General features: G+C 59.9%; 1 protein-coding gene across 1 annotated transcript in view; it reads right to left on the bottom strand.

Annotated features, from left to right (window-relative positions):
- Window positions 1-19,897, bottom strand: part of CLCN7 (chloride voltage-gated channel 7) — a 20,895-nt gene extending 998 nt beyond the window's left edge. Inside the window, exons 1-27 of the mRNA XM_009278693.2 lie at window positions 19,806-19,897; window positions 17,485-17,561; window positions 14,367-14,466; window positions 14,062-14,305; window positions 12,628-12,699; window positions 11,301-11,372; window positions 10,994-11,059; window positions 10,237-10,369; window positions 9,780-9,889; window positions 8,917-8,997; window positions 8,436-8,498; window positions 7,767-7,850; window positions 7,503-7,596; window positions 7,006-7,070; window positions 6,412-6,528; window positions 6,012-6,066; window positions 5,397-5,457; window positions 4,386-4,524; window positions 4,005-4,098; window positions 2,486-2,655; window positions 2,085-2,136; window positions 1,636-1,763; window positions 1,363-1,448; window positions 961-1,093; window positions 772-831; window positions 182-358; window positions 1-74 (exon numbers count right to left, since the gene is read on the bottom strand). Of these exons, the coding sequence (XP_009276968.1) occupies window positions 1-74; window positions 182-358; window positions 772-831; window positions 961-1,093; window positions 1,363-1,448; window positions 1,636-1,763; window positions 2,085-2,136; window positions 2,486-2,655; window positions 4,005-4,098; window positions 4,386-4,524; window positions 5,397-5,457; window positions 6,012-6,066; window positions 6,412-6,528; window positions 7,006-7,070; window positions 7,503-7,596; window positions 7,767-7,850; window positions 8,436-8,498; window positions 8,917-8,997; window positions 9,780-9,889; window positions 10,237-10,369; window positions 10,994-11,059; window positions 11,301-11,372; window positions 12,628-12,699; window positions 14,062-14,305; window positions 14,367-14,466; window positions 17,485-17,561; window positions 19,806-19,897 (2,699 nt within the window). The remainder of the gene's footprint in view (window positions 75-181; window positions 359-771; window positions 832-960; window positions 1,094-1,362; window positions 1,449-1,635; window positions 1,764-2,084; window positions 2,137-2,485; window positions 2,656-4,004; window positions 4,099-4,385; window positions 4,525-5,396; window positions 5,458-6,011; window positions 6,067-6,411; window positions 6,529-7,005; window positions 7,071-7,502; window positions 7,597-7,766; window positions 7,851-8,435; window positions 8,499-8,916; window positions 8,998-9,779; window positions 9,890-10,236; window positions 10,370-10,993; window positions 11,060-11,300; window positions 11,373-12,627; window positions 12,700-14,061; window positions 14,306-14,366; window positions 14,467-17,484; window positions 17,562-19,805) is intronic.
- Window positions 19,898-20,309: the final 412 nt, after the last annotated feature.

The raw sequence follows: 20,309 nt of genomic DNA, 5'->3' as shown, positions 1-20,309 counted from the left end.
TGATTGCACACACCCACCAAGTGTGGCAGCCCCAGGGCTCGGAAGAGCTTGAACACCCGTGGCAGAGACGCCTCCTGCAAGGCAGAGCAGGGCTGCGTGGGCTGCGGCATCCCCAGCCGGCACCCATCACCCACCCGTGACCCCGGGATGCTGGAGTGGGGAGGGGGTCCCTGGCTGTTACCTGAGGCACGGTGTAGGGTGAGGGGTTCATGAACTCGCTGAGGTCGATCATGCACTCACGCTCGTCCTGGGAGACGTGGATGGACTGGATGGGGGGGAAGCGGGGGTAGGCGTCCCGGAAATCTTTCAGCTTCAGGCGCCGCTGCACCAGGCTCAGGTTGGCCCTTTCCACAAAAACCTTGGGAGGAGAGAGGCCATCAGGGACTGTCACGCAGCACTGAGGCACCAGGGCCAGGGCAATGCACAAGAGCAGACTGTCACGCAGCACTGAGGCACCAGGGCTAGGGCAACGCACAAGAGCGGGGAGGGAAGAAGGCAGGAGCATGGGGCAGATAGATCATCTGCAGAAGAACAGCCTGTTTCCCATTCACTTGGGGTTTGTGAGCCCAGTGGAGTGCAGAATGATGCTGGGGTAACCCCAGCACGGCACGGCAGCCCTCACTGTCTCCTCGGGTGAGTCGAGGGAGATGACATGGACCCTCCACCAGCTCCTCCTGAGCAAGGCAGGCACCAAAGGGCCTGAGGCAGCAGTGGGACAGGGGCACCGGGGCTCTGACACAGCCCAAACAGCCTCCACGCAGCATCACCCACCTTGTGCTTCAGCAGGACGATGAGCTGGGAACGCAGGATCAAACCCCGCAGTCCTGCCACCTGCGACAGAGCACCACACGTGAGATGGGGCTGGGGCGGGGGGAGGCAAGGGCAAGGGTCCCACACCACAGCCAGCCCTCATGTGGCCAACCCCCAACTGCATCCCCTCACAAGCGGCACCCAGCCCACCTGCGTGGCATCAGGGTTGCTCTCCACCACCGGGAAGCCATTGTGGTTAGAGGAGGTGTCGCTGAGGATGTCCACAACCGTGCCCACTCGCTCGATCCTCCGCAGGCAGGTGACAGGAGTGCTCATGACCTCCCTGCGGGAAAGGCTCAGCGTGAAACACAGTCCCACGGCAGCAAGCCCCAAATTGCACACACACCCCCCCATGCACACCTCCTCCACCCCCATAACCCGCCAGGGACACAGGGGGGGAATGCACCACGGGCCCTGCTCCCCACTGGGGAAGGGGCTGGGCTGGTGGCACTGGGGACAAAACATGTCACCACCTCCATTTCCACCTCAGGCCAACAGCGTGGTCCAAAAGCTGCTGCCCTGGGAGTGACGAGCGTCCCCCAGCCCATCTACCTGGCCGTGAGGGAGTGGGACGTCACCGGAGCCTCCCAGTGCAGGAAGGGCACGCTCTGCAGCTGGATGTGCATGTCGTAGAGCCCCTGCAATGAGAGCCAAGCCGTCAGGAGAAGCCCGGCGAGACGCCGAGGGGTAGAGCCAGGCAGCAGCTCCCCTCCGAGAAGGAGCACACACTAGTCCTGGCCCCCCCCACAGCTCCCCAGCACCCCCAACCCCAACACACAGCCTCTCGCCGGGTCCCAGGCTCCTGGTGACCACACCAGCTCTCACCTCCACAAAGTAGTCTCCCACAATCTTCGCCGTCATCAGCACCAGCATGATGGGGAAGCCATAGGTGACATTGCCCGTCGCCTCCATCATGATGACCGTGAGACTCAGTGTCATCCGCACTATCCCACCTGCAAGAGGTATCCGAGGGGTTTGAGGGTTTAGAGGGGCACGGAAACATGGGGCGAGGGGATAGCAAAGCACCCGAGGCCCCCCAGTCTCTGCATGGTGATCCAGGACTGCCTGCACAGGCAGGGGTGCCCTGGACGAGCCCAGCCCTCGCTAGTGCCCCAGTGCTGCCCGTACTTGGCAGGGTTATTAGGAAGCCGACAGCCAGGCTGGGCTTCAGCTGGGGAAGAAGCTGTGCCAGGGAGGCATGGACCACTTTTTCCCATGCCACCTTCACCCCGACATGAGCAGGAGGTGGCCAGACTGCGCCATGGGGAACTCACCCAGCTGTGCGGCAGCTCCCATCAGGGCGTACTTCCCAGGGTCAGCCCAGATCTGAGCACAGGAGAGAGAAGGGGCTGAGTCAACTGATAGCTCCAGGGCACCCAGAGATAATAAACAGCACCCTGGCCCCAAAACCCCCCTTCAAAGTGGGGAGGAGTGCCTGAGGCCACCTGCAGAGCCCACCTGCCAGCAGGGCTCTGCTGCGATGTGGGAAAGCCCAGATGCAGCTCAGGAAGACATCAAGTGAGGAGTCACCCCCCTCCACACCTTTCCGGACTGCTGTGCCAGGCTCTTAGCCAGCTCCATGCCTGCTGCTTGCCCGTGCTGCCTGCCCAGGGGCAAGGGAGGAGGGCTGGGTGCCGCGTCTCCCACTCAGCGCTCTTTCTCACCGAGCACTCACCGAGCCTTTGGTCAGGTAGGACAGGGAGATGCCGAAGAGCCTCCCCCAGGCAGCGCCGATCAGCAGGGAGGGGATGAAGACCCCCGCAGACACCGTGAGGCCATAGGTCCAGCAGGCCAGGAAGAAATACATCAGTGTGAACATGCCCAGCGTCATGGGGTTGTAGGAACCTGAGGTGGAGAGAGAATGGAGAGTCAGTGCTGGTCCCGCAGCCCAGAGGACACCGCGATGGGCTGCAGCCATGGGAGAACAGACAGCAGCACCCCACGACACACTCCCAGCAGTGAAAGCCCCTCTCATCGGGTGCACCTTCCTCCCTGGCAGCACTAGCCTTTCAAACCGGCTCTTTAGGTTGCTTCTGCCCCCTCAAGGGCCCTGCCAGCCAGCCGGTGGCATCCCAAGCCCTCCCATCCCACCGAGTCCAGCAGGCGCCTTTCCTCCATCTCGTGACCTGCGATGACCTGTCCCCTCCCAGCCCCGCGGTTCCCAGCCTCCCGCGAGGCAGCGTGACGAATTTCAAAGCCCCGAGGGACTGCCAGTGCTGGAGGACAAGGTCAGGAGGACAGAGGTACTGGTGAGCTGGCAGGGGTCCTACCGCCAGCTTCGGGATCAACTCAGCAGAGTAGGTCCTGCAAACCTCCTCCCGTCCCACAGCTGCTCCGGCCAGTCCCAAGCTGCCCCATGGCGCGGGCTGTGCCATCACAGCGAGACCCTGCTGTCCCCAGGACTCAGCCTACTGCTCTTTTAGGATTGCTGAGCAGCTCAGTCTAGTTTAAACAAGCACTTTGCAACCTCTCCTTCACAGAGAGGTCGACAGACCGAAGCCCTGAGCCAGGGAGGACCCAGCACTGCAGGGAGGGGCCCAGAGACACAGGACATCACTTGGCTTCGGGTGGGCAAGCTGCACTCTCTGGGCTGAGGGTCCAGAAATTCGGCGCTGTCTGCTCCCTGCCCACGTGCAGCTGGGCCCAAAACTCAGACCAGCAGGCAGAGGGCATGCTGTCGTTACACTAGGTCCAAGAGAAATGGGAGCTGGAACCTGGAAGCCAAATTGCATTTCTCAAGCAAATCCAAACCCCGAGATCCACCTCCACAACCTGCCCAGAAGGTAAAGTCATTCTGGGGCAAGAGGCCCTGCTAATTAAGAAAACAGTCAGGGACATTTCCAGGACGGACTTCAGCCAGCCAGCGAGGGTCAGACATGCTCCCACGCAACTCAGAAGCAACAGCTTGCTAACATGCACGAACAAAACCAGGTCCTCATCCATAGGCTCCCGAGACCACAGCCCTTTGGCTGAGCTTGTAGGTGCCACCAGGTGGAGCATCCATCCCTCCTCCTTCCACCACCACAGGAAAGGAGCAGGCACAGTGCTTTGCTGCATCCCATCGTGCCCTCGTGGGGCCGTGGTGATCATCCCCTGCCTTGTCCCACGAGCGGCCAGGGAACAGGTCGGCCATCTTGCGCGAGCCCAGCCCCGCTCTGCTCATGTTTAAGGACCCGCTCACCAGATGCACAGACCTGGAGGGTCATGGAAGAGGTTGACGACACTCTTCTCAGGTGTGTTGAAGAAAGCAGTGGCCATGGAGTTGTACTCTCCATCAGCACAGAAAAGCTGAGGGGGAAGAAAAGAGAGAGTTAGAAGCAGCAGATCCGGGCCGCCCTGCGGCAGGGAAGGCTGCCAGGCTCAGGGGGACACGTGCCAGGGAGGAGGCAGCTCTGGACAGCAAGCACTCCAACACCACGCTTGGGTCTCCAGCTCTGCCTGCGGCGGAGGGCATTGACTGTGAGGTCCAGTGCCACAAAACCCAGCAGGGACTTGTCTCCCTGCTCAGCCCTCAGCCTCTACCCAGGCTCAGAGTGCCCCCCACCCTGGGGGGACCGTTCTCCAGCATCTTCTACCTGCAGAGGATATGCCACCGTGCTCCCCTGGATGGGCTGGCAGTCTCTCGAGCAGTAAATCATGACGAAGCCCACAGTGGCCGTCACTGCTGCCACCAGCATGGCCTCGACCACCTGGAGGCAGGGCCGGTGGATGTACCTGCGAAGGGAGCGGAGGAGTGAGGGTGGCACCCAGGGGTGCGGGTAGAATCACCCACAGCCTGGCTTGGCACGTCACATCGGGCATACAGACAGGCTGGCTGCTTCTGCTCCCTTCCCAGACCCTGCCAGGCTGTCCTGCGCTCTTGTCCTCTGGCAAAGCTATCGTAGAGACCTGGGGTGGGAGGCCAGCGGCAAGAGCAGCTTTGCCCAGCCAGCTCCAGCCGACCTGCCTGCCTCCCCTGCACGGAGCTGGGCACAACAGCTCCCACGGAAAGGTTGGCGTGATCTGGCTGGGGGGACAGTGCAGAGCCAAGCCCAGAAAGCTGCGGCTCGTGAAGGCCCAAGAGGAGTGATGCCCTGGAAGCTGCTGCAGGCCCCTCACCGCTCTACTGCCATGGGTCATCCCTCCCTGAGGCCACGAGGCCAGCTGCTGCAGGCCCCTCACCGCTCTACTGCGGTCATCCCTCCCTGAGGCCACGAGGCCGGTCCTGGCGTTTGAAAAGCTGGTGACAAGTATTGGCTGTGCCAGACTGGGCTCAGATGGCTTTCGTAGGTCTCTCCATTCTCTCGTTACTCTCAGAAGCACATAACAGTCAGGTCTGCACAGTGTTTGCACTTCTTTGGGCCCTCAAGTCACTGGAGGGAAATACTTAGCAGGGTCAGAGCAACAGTGGGATGCTGCGGGTCACAGCCTCGATGGCAGGCAGCGAGAGGCACGTGGCATCTTTGCCTCCCAGCTTCCAGGGGCTGCTGTTGCTCACGTTAAGTGCGAGATTACAGCCTTGCTCTGGCTGGGAACGCTGCTTCAAGGGAGCACAGAAGGCACCAGCCAACCCATGTCAATCACCTTAGTTACCCATGAGCTCTTACCTGATCCGGAACATCGTTAACCAGTAATTGAGGGCATTGAACAGGGCCCCGAGGATCCCGCCTGCAAATGCAAAAGAGGAAAAGCTCAGCATGCAGGTCCCAGGTTCTCCTACGGCTGCCCAGAACACACGAAACCCGTCAAGCTCAGGGAGACATCAACAACCCATCCAGCAGGACCAACAGTCCCAGGACACATGGACACTGTCCCTGCAGAGACAGCCAGGACCTGACACCAAGAGGAGCCCGCACTGGCAGCAGGGTGGCCGGGGGCCAGCGTCACAGCGCTGGCACTAGGCAGGTGAGGGATAGGACAGCTCCGCGGGGATAAGGGCAGCTCGTTCGAAAGCGAGGGGCTGCCCACGACTGCGATGCACTGACCCCACTCGACAACTTTGCGGTACGTGGATTAAAGGGGCTCGCCTTTGCTACAAGGGTAAGGGTTGGGCCGGGATCCAGCTCTCACCCCCGTGTAAGCCCCACAAGCAGCCTCCGCTCCAGAGTTTAATGGATTTTCCATTCTCCCCAGAAAACTGGATTCCAAAGCTTTTTAGACCCAGACAGTGAATAGAGGAAATTATTCAGACTAATCAAATTGAAAGAGCAGCACTCTCTTACCAACCACTCCCATAAAGATGAAGATAGGAATTTCCTGGATCGTGTATCCCATTTTCTGCAAGCAAGAAAGAAGTGGGTTTCAGATCTCCTGGCCCATCTGCAGCCCCGCAGCCGGTCACTGTCTGCTGGGACAGCACAAGCCTGTGCTGGTGAGCGGCTCCCAGAGCTGCCTCAAAGTCTCCCCTGGTCACCCCGCAGCCCCCAGACCCAGCAGTGGCTGCAGAAAAGCCTTCTGCTGGGGTTGGTGGAGCTGGGATCTGGCCAGACCTCACAGCCTGCTAGGGCAGAGCCTGCCTCAGCCTCTGGGCGACGTTTTAAGGCAGACTGGTGGCCCCAAGCTGCCATGGGCTGCTTCTAACCCCCCCAACAGAGCCCTACATGGGGAATATCTGTGCCATACCTCGTTATCAAACCTGCCGAAGTTGATGAGCCCAGGGCTGGAGAGATCCCAAGCATTGCCGTGGTAAACACTCAGGACAGAGTTCAGCGTGAACGTAGAGATCATGGAGGCAAAGAACTGGAAGGAGATGCAGCCCAGAGTCACTGCCAGACGCCTCCAGCCCCGTGCCCTCACCACGTGCCCCCCACACTGCCCCAAACCAACCCCCCCCCCAAGGTCCTTGGGTAGGGCTTGGTACCCAGGTGTGGTGGGGACAAGAGGCCACGTTCCCTGTGGCAGCACTCAGGGCAGCTTACACCAACCAGGGGCTCGCTCTTCCTTTTGCCTCTCCGTTGCCCTGGGGCACAGCCCAAGGCAGCTCCCTTGGAAAGGAGTTGGCAGCAAGATGGAGCTCAGCCAGGTCCAAATTCAGCCCCTGAGGGCCAGGGCACAGAAGGGGAGCTGGGATGCTGTTCCCTGGGATGTGTTACACTCGGCTGCCCGGCTGGGGCAGGGATGGCAGGAGGCCTGGGGCTGCAGGGCATCAGGAAAAGGCAATGCCTCACATCACAGCTGGCAGCCCTCGATTTACTGCTCCTGCTTTCCAGCACTTACGATTCTCCACGTCAGGAACTGGTTCCAGAAGGAAGCCCCTTCCTCCAAGCTGAAGAGGACACCCCCTGCAAATGCAAGACACAAACACCTTCACAAGGGGCGCATGCCACAGACCCTTGGCTCACAGCACCAGCTAAGACACCCAAATTCATCCTAGACCTTGTGCCCCACACTGCCCCAGACCTCACAGGCTCCAGAGAAGGGACCAGCAAGCCCACCAAGCCATCAGTGATGTAGTGATCATAGTGAAGCCCCTCCACTGCCCTCCTCCATCTGAGGGAGGCAACATTTGGGATCTGAGACAGATGACTCCCTCCTCTCTTCCCAAGACCTGGGTGGCATGGCAGTACAGCTTGGAGCGGGGCCAGGCGCTTTGCAGGAGGGCTCCTGCAGTGCCCTAGGCAGATCCCGGCAGCTGCCTCCATGCAAGTGGGAGCAACCTCCTGACGAGATCCACATGCAGGCACCGCTCAGTGTCAGAGAGCCGTGACACGTACCCACGGGGGCACCAAACGCAGCCGAGACGCCAGCAGCAGCTCCAGCCGAGACAAAGTCCCTCTTTTCTGTGTCTCTGCGGAAGTACTCAAAGATCTGAAACACCGAAGCAAAGGCAGGTTTAGGGCTGGCCACAGGCATGAGTTTAGGGGAGGCACAGGGTATGCCATATATGACCCCAAGCCACCAGCATGACCCCGAGGAACAGCCTGGTTTAGGCACAGGAGGGACACGTGCAGCACAGCCCCTCGGCCCTCAACACCGACCTTGAAGTCTCGCTTTAAAGACGTGGATCTTCCCTGGGAGATCCCGGCAGCAATCACCGCTCCAGAGTGAATCATGGGTCCTTCCTTTGGGCGGGAGAGCAGAGTCAGATCGGAAAAGGAGGAACCCCAGGGACAGTCAGGGATGGCTGAACGCTGCTCAGCAGGCTGCAGCCCTGAAGAAGCTGGCTGGGAGGATTTCCCTCCGGGAAATACAGACCTTGCCATTTTCCCCCCTTAAATCCTCATTCTAGCAAGCGGCTCCCAAGGCCACCTCCTGTTCCCACCGGCACTCCCTCCAGCCGAGGGGACAGGGGCTTCCCTTGCCTGCCTTCGATCCCAGCAAGCTAGAAAGGTCCCAACAGGGCACCCAGGCCTCCCCCATCTAACACTTGCAGGGACAACCACTGACGGACGTAGGCTGCTGCTCTCCTGCCCTCAGCCGAGCCACACACATGCTGGCTCGGAGGCACCGCATGCCCTGGGGGCTCCCCAAGCCTGGCCACGCCGCAGTCACCTTGGCCAGCAGACCAGGGAATAAAACTGGGAAGTCACTGCAGGGCCCCCAGCGCCCCATCCCCAGCACAGGGCCGGTAATGGGCTGTGGCACGTGTGCCAGCAGCGGGTAACAACATGCCAGCAGCGTGCCAGAGAGCGCTTTGTGCACATCACCTTCCCAACGGCCAGGCCGCCGACCACCGAGAGGATGACCCCGCAGACTTTGATCACCAGGGTCTGCAAAACAGAGGCGACAGGCACAGCACATCACGTGGGTGGCACGAGGAACACAACCGCGGCAGCCACGGGGGACGCAGACCCAGCAGGAGCCAGCGACCCCAGGGAACTCGTGATTCTCTGCCCTCCCTTGTGGCAATGGGGTTGGCCAACTTTCTTCCTGGCCAGGGCAAAAAATTACCCAAAGCTGCTCTTCCCAGCGCCAGCTGCTGATCCCAGGGCAGGAGGTTTAACTGCCCGACACCAGGGGGGAACAGCTACAGAGCCGGGCAGCGCAGCAGGGAGCTCATGCCAGCTCCTCCTCTGCTGCAGCGCAGGCAGGGACCACCCCATGAGGACAAAACACGCCTGGGCCAGCCTGGCAGAGGGGCCCCATCGCGGGCAGAAGGCACACATCCCACCACCTCCTCCTTCCTACCTTGAGGCGGACAACGTGTGGGATCTTCACGCCGTTGAGATAGCATTTGATCTGGGGAATGCCACTGCCAGCTGCGACGGGCTGCGGGGAGCAGGGACAGCATGAGTGGCTGCCACGTACAGGATGGGGACGCACTGGCCACCCTACCCCTGTCTCTCAGCACAGGGCACACCAAGCACAACCTCCACGAGGCTCAGAGATGAGGCCAAAGCCTATCTACAGGCTCTGGAGGTGGACTTGAGGGAGGCACCCACTGCTCCTAAGGTCAAACGTGCCAGGAGCTTGCTGGGTTCTTGGGGAACACTAGGGTGTTCCCACCACCATGTCATGGCAAGAGGCCCGGTCCTGCAGAAGGCTCACACTTGGTGGCCAGGGAGAGCAAGGGCAAAGCCACAAGGAAGACACTGCTGACTCAGAGTGGCCCATAGGAAGCCATCGCCCCCTCCCAGCCATAACCGGCCCCAGTCTCTGTCTTGCCCTCCAGAGCGTGTCCCCGAGGCACCCGACCAGCCTGCTCTCTGCCGGCGCTCATGTATACCCAACGCGGAGAGGCCAAGCTGGGGCCAAGGCTTGCAAGAGTTGCGCCTGCGCCCAAGGCTGGAGCACACCCTCTGCCCCAGGCTGCCAGGGCTGCCAGCGAAGGACAGCACGTCCCGTCAGCCTGACAACCCTGGAGAAACTTGACAGCACAGCTGCAGCCAACGCTGAGGAACTGGGGCTACCAAGAGCCAATCTGGCAGAAATATATTTGCTTTTACACAAATTTTCATGTTTTCTGGAGACATGATCCTGCTTCCCCCGTGTAAAGAGTTGGGGCAGGAGGCACAGGGATACCCCAACCCAGACCAGTTCCAAACTCTTACCTCTATGAAAGCAACGATCACGGAGCCCACCATCACCACGCTGGCATTCAGGGTGGCCCAGAGTAACAGGGAGAAAGACAGGCCCCCTTTCTCCGTGAACTTGTCGATGTCTGGGGCAGCAGCTCAAGGAAAGGCTAGTATCGGTTGGGTACCATCCTTCCCACTGCAATAACGCAACACTAAAGTGTTTCTTGGGCTGTGGCAGCGCAGCAGATCCTGTGCACTTAGGACAGCCAGGGCTGCTGCAAGGAGCCTCCTCCGTTACGGCAGTGCCCAGCCACAGCTCAGCCCTGCAGAGCAGCCGGGCACTCGGCAGCACCTTGGGTGGCAGGGTCTGTAACGCCAAACCCAGGCAAGGAAGCGCTGCCCTCTCCCCTGGCACCCCTCTCATGGCTACCAGGAGCAGAGATCCCGCAGCTCCCAGCTGGCCAGTGGCCACAGCTCCATGGGAGGATACTGCCCTTCACCACCCGGTACTTCAGCCCAGCCAGGTTCTCCACCACGATGTCAATGAAGCAGGCGACGAGGCCGGTGAGGATGCCGATCATGGCACAGATGACCCAGCGCTTGATCTCCACCGTCCGGAAAGCCTGAGGGTCAGATAGCCATCAGACCCCGCTGCCACCCAGCCCGTCCCCCACCAGCATCAGGGGGACTCCAACCCACCTGGCCACTTCCCCCAACACAGCCCTAAGCCTGGGCAGCTCTGAGGAGAGCTGCCCAAGGAAAAACGATGCTGGCTGATCCAGGATTGCAAAGCCTGGCCACAATTTACTTATTTTAAGCCAGTGCCCCTGCCCCTCTGTGGGATCCCTAACAGCAGATGTGCTTTTCCAGCTTGCCTTTCTCCATCAGGCCCCTCCTGTTGGGCTTCTTGCTGCGGCACTGACTCCCAAAGCCCCCAGGGCAGATGCTTCACATGGCTCCAGAAGTCCCTCTGCTCAGGGACCTGCCCCGTGCTGCCCGGCAATGCCACCACGCGCACCCAGGCTAGCTCCCATTCGAACCATCCTATGCTGGGTCCTTGCTCCTGAGGTTTTACGGCTCGTCACAAGCTGGTCAGCGCCCATAAACCCACCCCGGCTCAAGCACTGCTTTGAGCACGACCTCCCCCGGAGCAGAGAAGCCCCCCAGCAGCCAGGCAGGGGGGAGTGACTTCCCTGGGCCATCCCAGCTGCAGGGACGGTGGGCAACCGGGTCGCAGCAAGACTCACCGTGTGGTTTATCCTCCTCTCCTCCTCCAGGAACAGCTGGTTTTCGCTGTTGTCATAGTCCAGGCTCTAGTTCAGGAAAGGGAGATGCTGTTACCATCTAGCTCAGGGGAAGAGACGCCCGTGCTGGGGAGGGCTGGCCTCAGACCCTCACCCCTGCCCCTCCACACCCCTGTATCTTTTTCCTCCCTCGATCCAGCTCCTTCCCCACTGAAACCCCTCTAGCTGGGCGGCCGCAAGCCCTCGCCCCATGTACCTCACCCACTGCATCCCAGAGGGCAGAGCCGAGGGAGGGAAGACGGGCGCTTACCTCGTACTTGAGCGACAGGAGCTTCTCATTGTGGGGGATCTCATTAGGATGCTGCCGAGGGAGCTCCGTCTCCTGCAGGACATGACGGACAGGTTAGAAGGGCCAGGTCCAAGTCCAACCCTCCTCTCTGCCACATAACTGCTGGTTTAATGCTGGTTTTCATGCTCAGGAGAGGCAGGGAGGACTGCAGAGACCCAAGCCCTAGTGCAAGCTGCCCGGCAGGCCATGATCCGGGATGATTTTCCAGCAGTTGGTGGATGTATGGGATTTAAGGCAGCTGGAACAGGCTGTCAGGCATGCACCCTCGCCCACTGCCTCTCCAGCCCCGGGTAGGATGTTTCCCCACAGGCAGATGGAGGGTTTGCCCAGCCGGGTACCAGGCTGCCATGCTGATCCGGCACTGCCTCCAAGCGGCTCTGTGCTCCAGTGGAGGGCAACCTTTCACCTCGGCAGGAAATTCCTTCAGCCGAAAGCAAGGAGCTATTTCAAGCAGGCCCGTGATTTTGGGCAGAAACCAAATTCTGTTTCCCAAACGCCTTTGACCGTGCAAGCTGTTCCCAGCTCCAAATTAGGGCATTTACTGAGGATGCCGGAGAGGGCCCCGGGGCAGCGGCACCCTACACCCTTCCCCGGCCCCGCGTTACAGCTAGGGCCAAAGCCAGCCCAGCCTTTCCTCTGAGGCGCTGGATTAAGACCTATTTCTTCCCATTTAAGAATTCCACAAGAAATATTTAGCAAAAGCCTTCTTCCCGTTTGCTCTTCCTACAGCTCCAGAGCCGAGGCAGGAGCACCTGGAGAAGAAAAGCTTCTCAGGTGTGCATGGAGGGGGAATAACTTGAAACTTGAGAGTTTTTGCAAGATGCCCCGTCTGCCGCTAACCCTGTCCCCAGGCCTGAGACATCTTCCCCCAGCTGCTGTCCCACTATACATCCCCTCCCTTGCTTTCACACTGAGCTGGGCAGCAGGCAAGAGAAGCAACTTGGAGCTCTCACGACAAGAAAGAAATCCCTTCCCACGCCACTGGAGTCTACATTTGCTCCCGTGGGAGGAAGGTTCCTGTGCCGGCAGGCTGGTGCTGGCACTCAGAGAGGTGCAGGAGACCATGATGTCCTCGGGCCAGCGCTGCGGCTAAGAGGAAGCAGCAACGGTCGAGGCAGAGGGGCAGCCAGCTGCCCACGCCATGAAGGTCGCCCAGCCCAGGAGGAAGCACTGGAGCCCTCATGGGATAAGCGGGATGTGAGGGGGGGAACAAAAGCAGCCGTTAGTGCTGCTAGTAGAAGAAGGGAAGTGGTCTCAGTAACGGCGGGCCCCTTTCTGTGCCACTCACCAGCTCACGGATGTCCTCGTTGAGGTCCACATTGCTCAGCTGCCCGATGCGCAGGAAGGAGGAAGGAGTGAGCTGAGGAGAGAAGGGAAAACGGGGTCAATTCCTGAATGCGCCGCAAGCCTTGGCAGAAGGAAGGAGCAGGCACACGGGTGCTCGTGCTCTGTGCCCCTCACCGAGCTCTGCTTGCCTGCCCGCCGCCAGAGCCCCCCCGAAGCGCAGCACCCACAGAGGACTGCTCTCAGAGGACACACGGAGGAGGTGGGACCCACAACCCCGGAGGGAGCATGAGGCAGCGGCAATCTGCCGGGGTTTGGGCAAGCTGCTGCAACCTGTTAGTTGGCAGAGCCGGCTTGCCCCAGGGGAGGTGCCAGCCAGCAGCAGCTCATTCGAGGCCGGCAGCCCCAAGAGCTGGCCAGAGTCACCAACAGCCTCCAGCGAGGAGCGTGGCACGCCGACGCAGCAACCATGCAGCCAAGCAGCACGTTCCACACTCCCCTGGAGCTGGGGAGTGACAGACCCCCCTGAACAGAAAGTGCCATCTCCGCGGTCACAAGCACACCAAGACCTGCCTGGGCCACCCCTCAGCTCACGCACCAGGCCAGTGACAAGGGATGGCCGAAGGCACGTTTGGCTCTGCCATCTGCTCCACGGGAGCAGTTCCCAGCCAGGGAAACGAGCATGTCGGCACGTTCATCTCCCTCCGAGCACCCAGAACTGCAGCGACGGCCGGGCCGGCTGCCAGCCAGCGCACACAAGAGGAAGCGGGGCACGTTGCTCCCACACAGCCTCGGGGACACCAGCGCCTCTCCGAGCCGGCCCCAGCGCGATGCTGGGAAGGAGCATTTGCGTCTCCCTCTGGGGAGGCAGGTTCTCCTTTTGCTGGTGACCACTCGGGCTTGTTACTGGCAGCGCAATTGCGTAACACGGGAGTTTTTGGACTATTTGGGGCACCTCTTGTCTCCTGGCCGAGCCAGCCTCCAGCCGGGCAGCGCTGCAAGGGGACCCAGCAGAAGCAGGCAAGCTGCCGTCACCCCTCCGCCATTGTGAAACACAGGGATGCACAAGGGTGCAAGCAGCACTGTCACTAAGCACAGCCCAAACGCCATTTCTCAACATTAAGATCTTCCCCTCTGGAGCCTCACCCCTCCCCAGCTGCCAGGCTAAAGAAGAATAAAAGAGGGATGGCGAGCAACAGCGGGGCCCTGGCACATCAGTCCCTCTCTGCCGGCAAGCCGGCAGATCCCAGATCGAGCCCCTGCTGCTTTAATCCCCACCAATCCCGTCTGGAACACGCAGGCCAGAGCGACCGGGAGCCGCGCACGTCACTGCAGATGAAGAATATCCCTTTGTGTTTGCAGCCTGACCTATTTTCCCCATTTCAGGTTCTCATTCGCTCCCTGACCTGCAGGCGGGTTTTGCTCCCACTTCTCAAACCCTCTTTGGTGCCCTTTCGTCCCCAAAAGCCTGAGCCACGGCAGGCAGGGGCGTCCCCGGCAAGGGAGCCGCAGGGCTGTGGATCAGCCCGCAGGAGGGGCTGAGCACAAGGTGCTCCACGTAGCGGTTTTTGGACATGGGTTTGCCAAGACCAGCCTGGTTCTGGTCTGTGATGGCTCCACAATCCCCCTGGAAAGGACCCAGGTGGACTTTCCCGGCAGTCAGAGCAGACCACCGTGGGCTCCTACAAGCCGGGCACACCCGAGGCTGTCACCTCCCCGGGGGGGACGTGGATGGGAACTTACGCAGAGTCACGAGCTGGAGGCAGGAACTGCCCGTTTCGGTGCCCGCTGGTGCCCAGCCGCTCCGGTGGCAGGCAGAGGTCCCAGTTGGGCCCCCGCCGTCCTGGGGAGGGGGGAAGGACACGGTTCTCGCCCTGAAACCCTGGGAGGGACAAAGCTGAGACCTTGCAAGGGAAGCCACCTCCACCCGGCTTTAGGAAGCACAAAGGTTTAAGGCTCCCGTTAGATGCCACACGTCCAGGGCAAGATCAAGGCAACGAGATGGAAACGGTCGCTCATGCCATGTCGCCTGCTCATTCCTGGGCTCAGACCTCAGACAGGACCAGCCCTTCGGGGAAATTCTCCTTCTGCTAGCCATGGGGGTCCACAGAAAGATCAAACGTGGCTGAACCGGTGACACCCCCCTGCTACACCCCTTCCTGATGGAGCAAGCGGCCAGGGCACGGCAGCTTCACTCCCAACAGATTAGGCAGCAGCAGGACCTAAGCACAGATGAAGGGAAAGGAGCTGCAGTTGAACCTGAAGCTGAACTTTGTTAGACAAGCAGCGTGTTTTTAATATGCACACACACACACCCCCACGGCAGCTTCACTCCCAACAGATTAGGCAGCAGCAGGACCTAAGCACAGATGAAGGGAAAGGAGCTGCAGTTGAACCTGAAGCTGAACTTTGTTAGACAAGCAGCGTGTTTTTAATATGCGCCCCCCCCTCCCCAAGTCCTGGCATCTCTCCGGCATCCAGATGGGCCAAGCCGCTCTGCGAGCAGAGGGCTGGCTCCCACCTCGCCTGGCACAGGGATCACATGCCAGGAAGACAGGAAAAAGCTACTTCCCAACTTTTATAAGAGGGACATGGGGGATTCAGGCAGCCAGGAGCCAAGACAGAAGGTTATTTGTGCACGGCTCAAAGATTCACCGAGCACATGGACAGCATTACCCTCCTTTGGATGTTTTTCAAACTCAGGCCAAGACAGCTGCTGATCCCGGGTACATATGATGTTGGTGTGACCGTGGTACGATTATCTCCACATAACAACACACACTGTTGCCAAAACCCAGAGGACACAGACTGGCTAACAGCTCTCCTGTTCCAGGAGAGGCTCTCGGGCCAGCTGAGCCTGCCTCCGACAGCGGCACATGAACAGCGACGGCACCCAGCCCTCAGCACTCACCCCGTTTGGGTGGTAAAGCTAATTCCTTACCCATTCTGAGCTCTGAAAAGAGATGTCTGGAGCCTTGATCCGGACCAAAACTGTTTAACATCTTTGTCAGCGGGACAGTTGGTATGCTGGTGGGCAGGGCTGCTCCTCAGAGGGACCTCACCAGGCTGCAGGGAAGCCCCTGAAGTTCAACAGAGGCAAATACAAAGCCCTGCACCTGGGATGGATGTGCCCCAGTGGTTAGAAAGCAGCTTTGCTGAGAAAGTCTTGCACCCAGCTGGTGGACAAGTTGAAGAGGAGTCGGTGGCACAAAGCTGCAGTGGAGGTGGTCAACCAGTTCCTGGGTGGTGCAAGACCACAGCCAGGAGGTCCAGGGAAGGGATCCTACGCCTCCGCCTGGCACCTGCGATAGCACACCTGGGACTTGGTGTCCAGTTTGGGCTTCCCGGGACGAGAAAGGCACGGAGACACAGGAGTGAGTCCAGCACGACAGTCAGGGGCTGGAGTACATCATAAGACGTACAAGGAGAAGCTGGTGCTTCTCAGGGAGGTGATCTTGCCATCTCCAGACACCTAACAAGAGGTTACTGAGAAGACAGAGCCAGACTTTCCTCGAAGCTTTGCATTGATGGGACAAGAAGCAGCGGACAAACTGCAGCAAGGGAACTTCTGCTTAGATATCAGAAACAAACGTCCACCCCGGGGGTGGCGACACACTGAACCTGGGGCCAGAGAGGGTGCAGAGTCTCTGTCCTTGGAGATACCCAAATCTCCACCGGACATGGCCCTGAGCGACCTGGTCTAAGGGATCCGCTCTTAGCCGGGGCTGGGCTAGAGATCTCCCGAGGCCCCTTCCCCCTTCACCACGCTGCCACCCACTCCAGCACTGATCTGAGACGGGCAAGAGCAAATTCAGGATCAATCTCAACAAGAAAAAAATCTGGCAGAAGATCTCAACCACCACCTTCTACTCATGCCCCGAAAGGATCATCTCCAAGATCGGGCAGCGGTAGCTGAATGCAAGATACCAGCACCAGCCTGGAGCATCGCAGGTCGGGGTGGGAGACAGCAGCACTGCTGCCAGCATCCCCGTTCGGCAGAGGTGACAAGCAGCCACACTGCTATACGTGATGCCACAGCAGTGTTTCACCTCCAAGCAGAGCAGTCAAAGAGCAATCCCTGTTTGTGAATAGCAGAATGACTTCAGCTGAGGCTAAAACGCCGCAGAACCAACCCGGGTTGTGTGCACAGCGACCTAGCAGTGCCTCCCAAACGTCGCTCTGAAGAACCGTAAATAGGGAGCATCTGACTCTGCTCCACAGCCCATTTCCACAGGGATGAGCCAGCGAGGCTGCTGCCTGCAGGACATCACCCACCCCCAGCAACCACCGCCTGGCGTGAAGACGTCCCCCCACACGCTGCCCCTTATCACCATCCTGCTGCTCACTAACGAACTGGAAGCACGTGGCTTTCTGTTATCGATGAGATAAAGTGCGATGCAGACCGCATCAGGAGCCCACAGCAGTATTGCAGAAGCAGCGGGAGGGAAGGAAGAGGATTTCCAGCACCCAGGGCCCTCTTGGCCCCAGTGCGCTCTGCCGAGGAGCCCCCGGTACCCGCTTGGGTGGGAAGGACGGCTCCAGGCTGCAAGGCTGTGTCACCGGGTGGCTCACCGGCAGGGGAAGCCCTGTCACCGGCTACGGCAGTGTATGGGGGAGATGGGCTGCAGGGCTTTTGAAATCCCCCTCCTCTGACACACAACCACAGCTGCGATGGGCTTCAAACCAACGCAGCCATCGTCCCTGAAACACACCACACCAGGAGAGAACGAGGCTCCTCACCTCCAGGCCCATAAGGGAGGAGAAAGCATCCGGACTCTCCCCGTGGCATCACCACTTGGCTATGATTTTGCTTCCAGCCTCCCGATGCCACTCCAGGGCACAGCTGCTCCTTGCCCCTCACCTGCACGAGGCCAGGAGATGCCATTATTGTCCTGGCCCACCTGCCTTTCTCTGGGCACCTTGTCCCATGTGTCCCCTCTGCAGAGGAGCAGCGCAAGGTTAAAGCGCCGCGGCAGTCCCCAATGGTGCGAGCACCCAGCAGAAGGAACTGGACTCGCTAAAACCCCTCTGCTTGGGGAAGGTCCTGCCACCACCCGAAGGCAGTGGCTTTCCAGGGAGGCCAGCTCCGGGCTCCTAGCAGCAGGCAGGCCGGGACAGGCAGCCTCTCTGCCGGTACCCAGGGGACACGCAACCTGCAGCCCATCCGCCAGGAATCAGGGCTCACCCAGCAGACTTCTCTTTTTCTCCCTCCCCCCTGCCAAGATTTTCCGATTGCAGCAAGCGCGGCAGCCCTCCGGCATCGCCACCCGGCCACAAAGGCTGCATTTTGCCCTCTGCTATTTGAAGTTAAAGAAAACAAGACCAACAATATCTAGAGATATTGTGCATCTAGAGATGCAGAATAAACACACAGGGGTTAAGAAGGACGAGCCGCCCAGGAGCAGCAGCCTGGTCCACATTTTGGTGACCCCCTGCCCACACCCCCTGTTCCAGGCACCCTCTGGAGCAGGAGCATTATACCAATCCCAAAGTCAAGGCATTTTAGCACAAACACAGACATATCTTCGATGGGTAGCAAAGGAGAAGCGTTCTTTTTCGAAAAATGCCTAATGATGGAAATTGGCTGCTGTTACTAAAATTGTCCACCCGCTTTTCAACCCGAGAACTGCCACGCACGGCTCGAGAACGTGGGAAAGGGGTAGCCCACGGCAGGCGTGATGCTCAGACACACAGGCAGCCTCTCGCTTCTTGATATACTCGAGGCACTAGAAAGTCCTGGTGAGAGGATGAAGGCTCAGTCAGCTCCAGAGCAGCGCTCAGCTGGCCCCAAAACCAGAGGAGACCTCAGGCACAGCCCTGTAGCATTCCCCCCTACAGTCAAGGGCGTGTTTATCCAGCCCCTCCTCACCTCTCGCCCACAAGCACTCGATCTCAGTCTCTCGCAGCACTCAGCCGGGGAACTACAGACCCATGTTTCCTTTTGTCACTTGAAGATCACTTTCACTTCCATTAAACAAGCACGTGAGAAAGGGAAGAAGCTCCACCGGGGACATTTTTATTGTATTACCACAACCCAGGTTTAAGCCTCCCGTGAGCTAAGCGGCTCCAGTCTCTGTTTCTCTGCCAAAGCTGTCCTGCCTTCCCGCTTCAATCTATACAACTATACAGCATCTAGGTCAAAGGACCGTCCGAGGGAGAGAAGCAGCTGCCCTACACCGAAAGGCAACCCCAGCACTACAGTGACAACCCAGCTGCCACTGCCAGGTCGGTGCCGCTGCCGGGGGCACGCGTGGTCCGGGCAGCCGTGGGTTCGGAGCGCTGGCAAGGTACTCGCTCTCCTCCTTTGCTAAAGGAAAACGCCACGTAGTGCCTTGTCACCAGCTGGGGCCTGAGCCATCCGCACCGTGAAGGGACACGGTGACAATAAATCAGATCAGCAGGGCCGGGTCTCCACCACTGTGGAGCCCTGCTGTAGGGGGGGGCTCAGGCATTTCTTCTGAGCCACCAGGAAAACCCTTTCCTAACTGACCCACAGCCACAGGATCTGGTTAATCCCTATTTCAACAAACTTCAGACCTGCAGAATTCGCCACGTGGTCTTTAAAGTCAACCCGTGCTGTAAATACACGGCGTGCTGTTGTACCGGCTGGGAAGATTATTTTTATTTTCACACCAGAACAGCTGCAATGGTACAGGCGACTCCTTCCAGCCGCCGTGCCCTGCTCCCGCAGCGCCACGCTAGGCACTTCCAGCCTAACGAACCCTGCATTTCCCTCTAATTAGCCTGCTGTTCTGACTTGCCCAGGAGCAGGACAGCACAGAATCGTGCTCGGCGAGACATCCCTGCTAACAGCTGCCAAAGGCTGGCACCGCTCCTCCTCCTCTAAGCTCAGGTGTCCCAGCAAACTCTTCGTAGGAAATTCGAGGACGTCACCCGGAGGCAGCTCCTCTCCCACCTGGCGCTGGCATGGAAGCGCCCCGTGGACCTGGCCTGACCGCGGCCCTCGCCCGGCACAGCCCGCCCAGCCACAGCTTCGCTCTGTAACAGGCACAGAGTGCCTCGGCCAGAGCCACGGCGTGCTTCTTGTGGAGGAGAGACTGCTAGGCAGACTGCCCGAGTAACAGCCTCCGGGTACACTGGAGAGAAGTTTCTCTTCAGTTAATTACCCCAAATTAATTTGCAAGAAGGAACTGGCCTCCCTGTGTTTGTGATACGTCCCACCCTGGATTCCTTTTGCCAACGTAGTTCCGTCCGTACTGCACGATGCCCACCACCACGCCAGCGCTAGACGCTCTCGTGTTCGAGCCCGACATGTTGGTTTGGGCATCAGCAGCGTGCCAGGCAGCAGGCTCTCTCACAGAACGGTACTTTTAGTAGAAATGAAGCGGGCAGCCCCAGCGGGCAGGAGCAGGGCCCTGCTCAGCACAAGGTCCCGCTGGCAAGGACGTCTCAGCCGCTCGGCTGCACCCACGGCTGAGGAGTGGGCAGGAGCCGGCCCCGCGGAGCTGCAGCGAGGTCCCGGCTGGGCATCGGCATCGCTGTGCGCCGGCACCTCATGACGGGAGCCGGCCGTGGCGGGACCGCTGTACGGGGGGCGGCGAGTCAGCCCCCACACTCACATTTTCCCCCACGAGTGACAAGAGGGTCCCATACCCCGGCCGTGGCTCCCTCCCGGCTTCTCCCCGCGCCGAGCCCTGCCAGGTTCTGCTTTCCCCCGGGCTCCCC

This window comes from Aptenodytes forsteri, unplaced genomic scaffold (assembly GCF_000699145.1).
Source record: "Aptenodytes forsteri isolate BGI_AS27 unplaced genomic scaffold, ASM69914v1 Scaffold26, whole genome shotgun sequence".
Lineage (NCBI taxonomy): Eukaryota > Metazoa > Chordata > Aves > Sphenisciformes > Spheniscidae > Aptenodytes > Aptenodytes forsteri.
The sequence above is the reverse complement of the archived record's forward strand: the minus strand, read 5'-3'. Positions and strand labels throughout refer to the sequence as shown.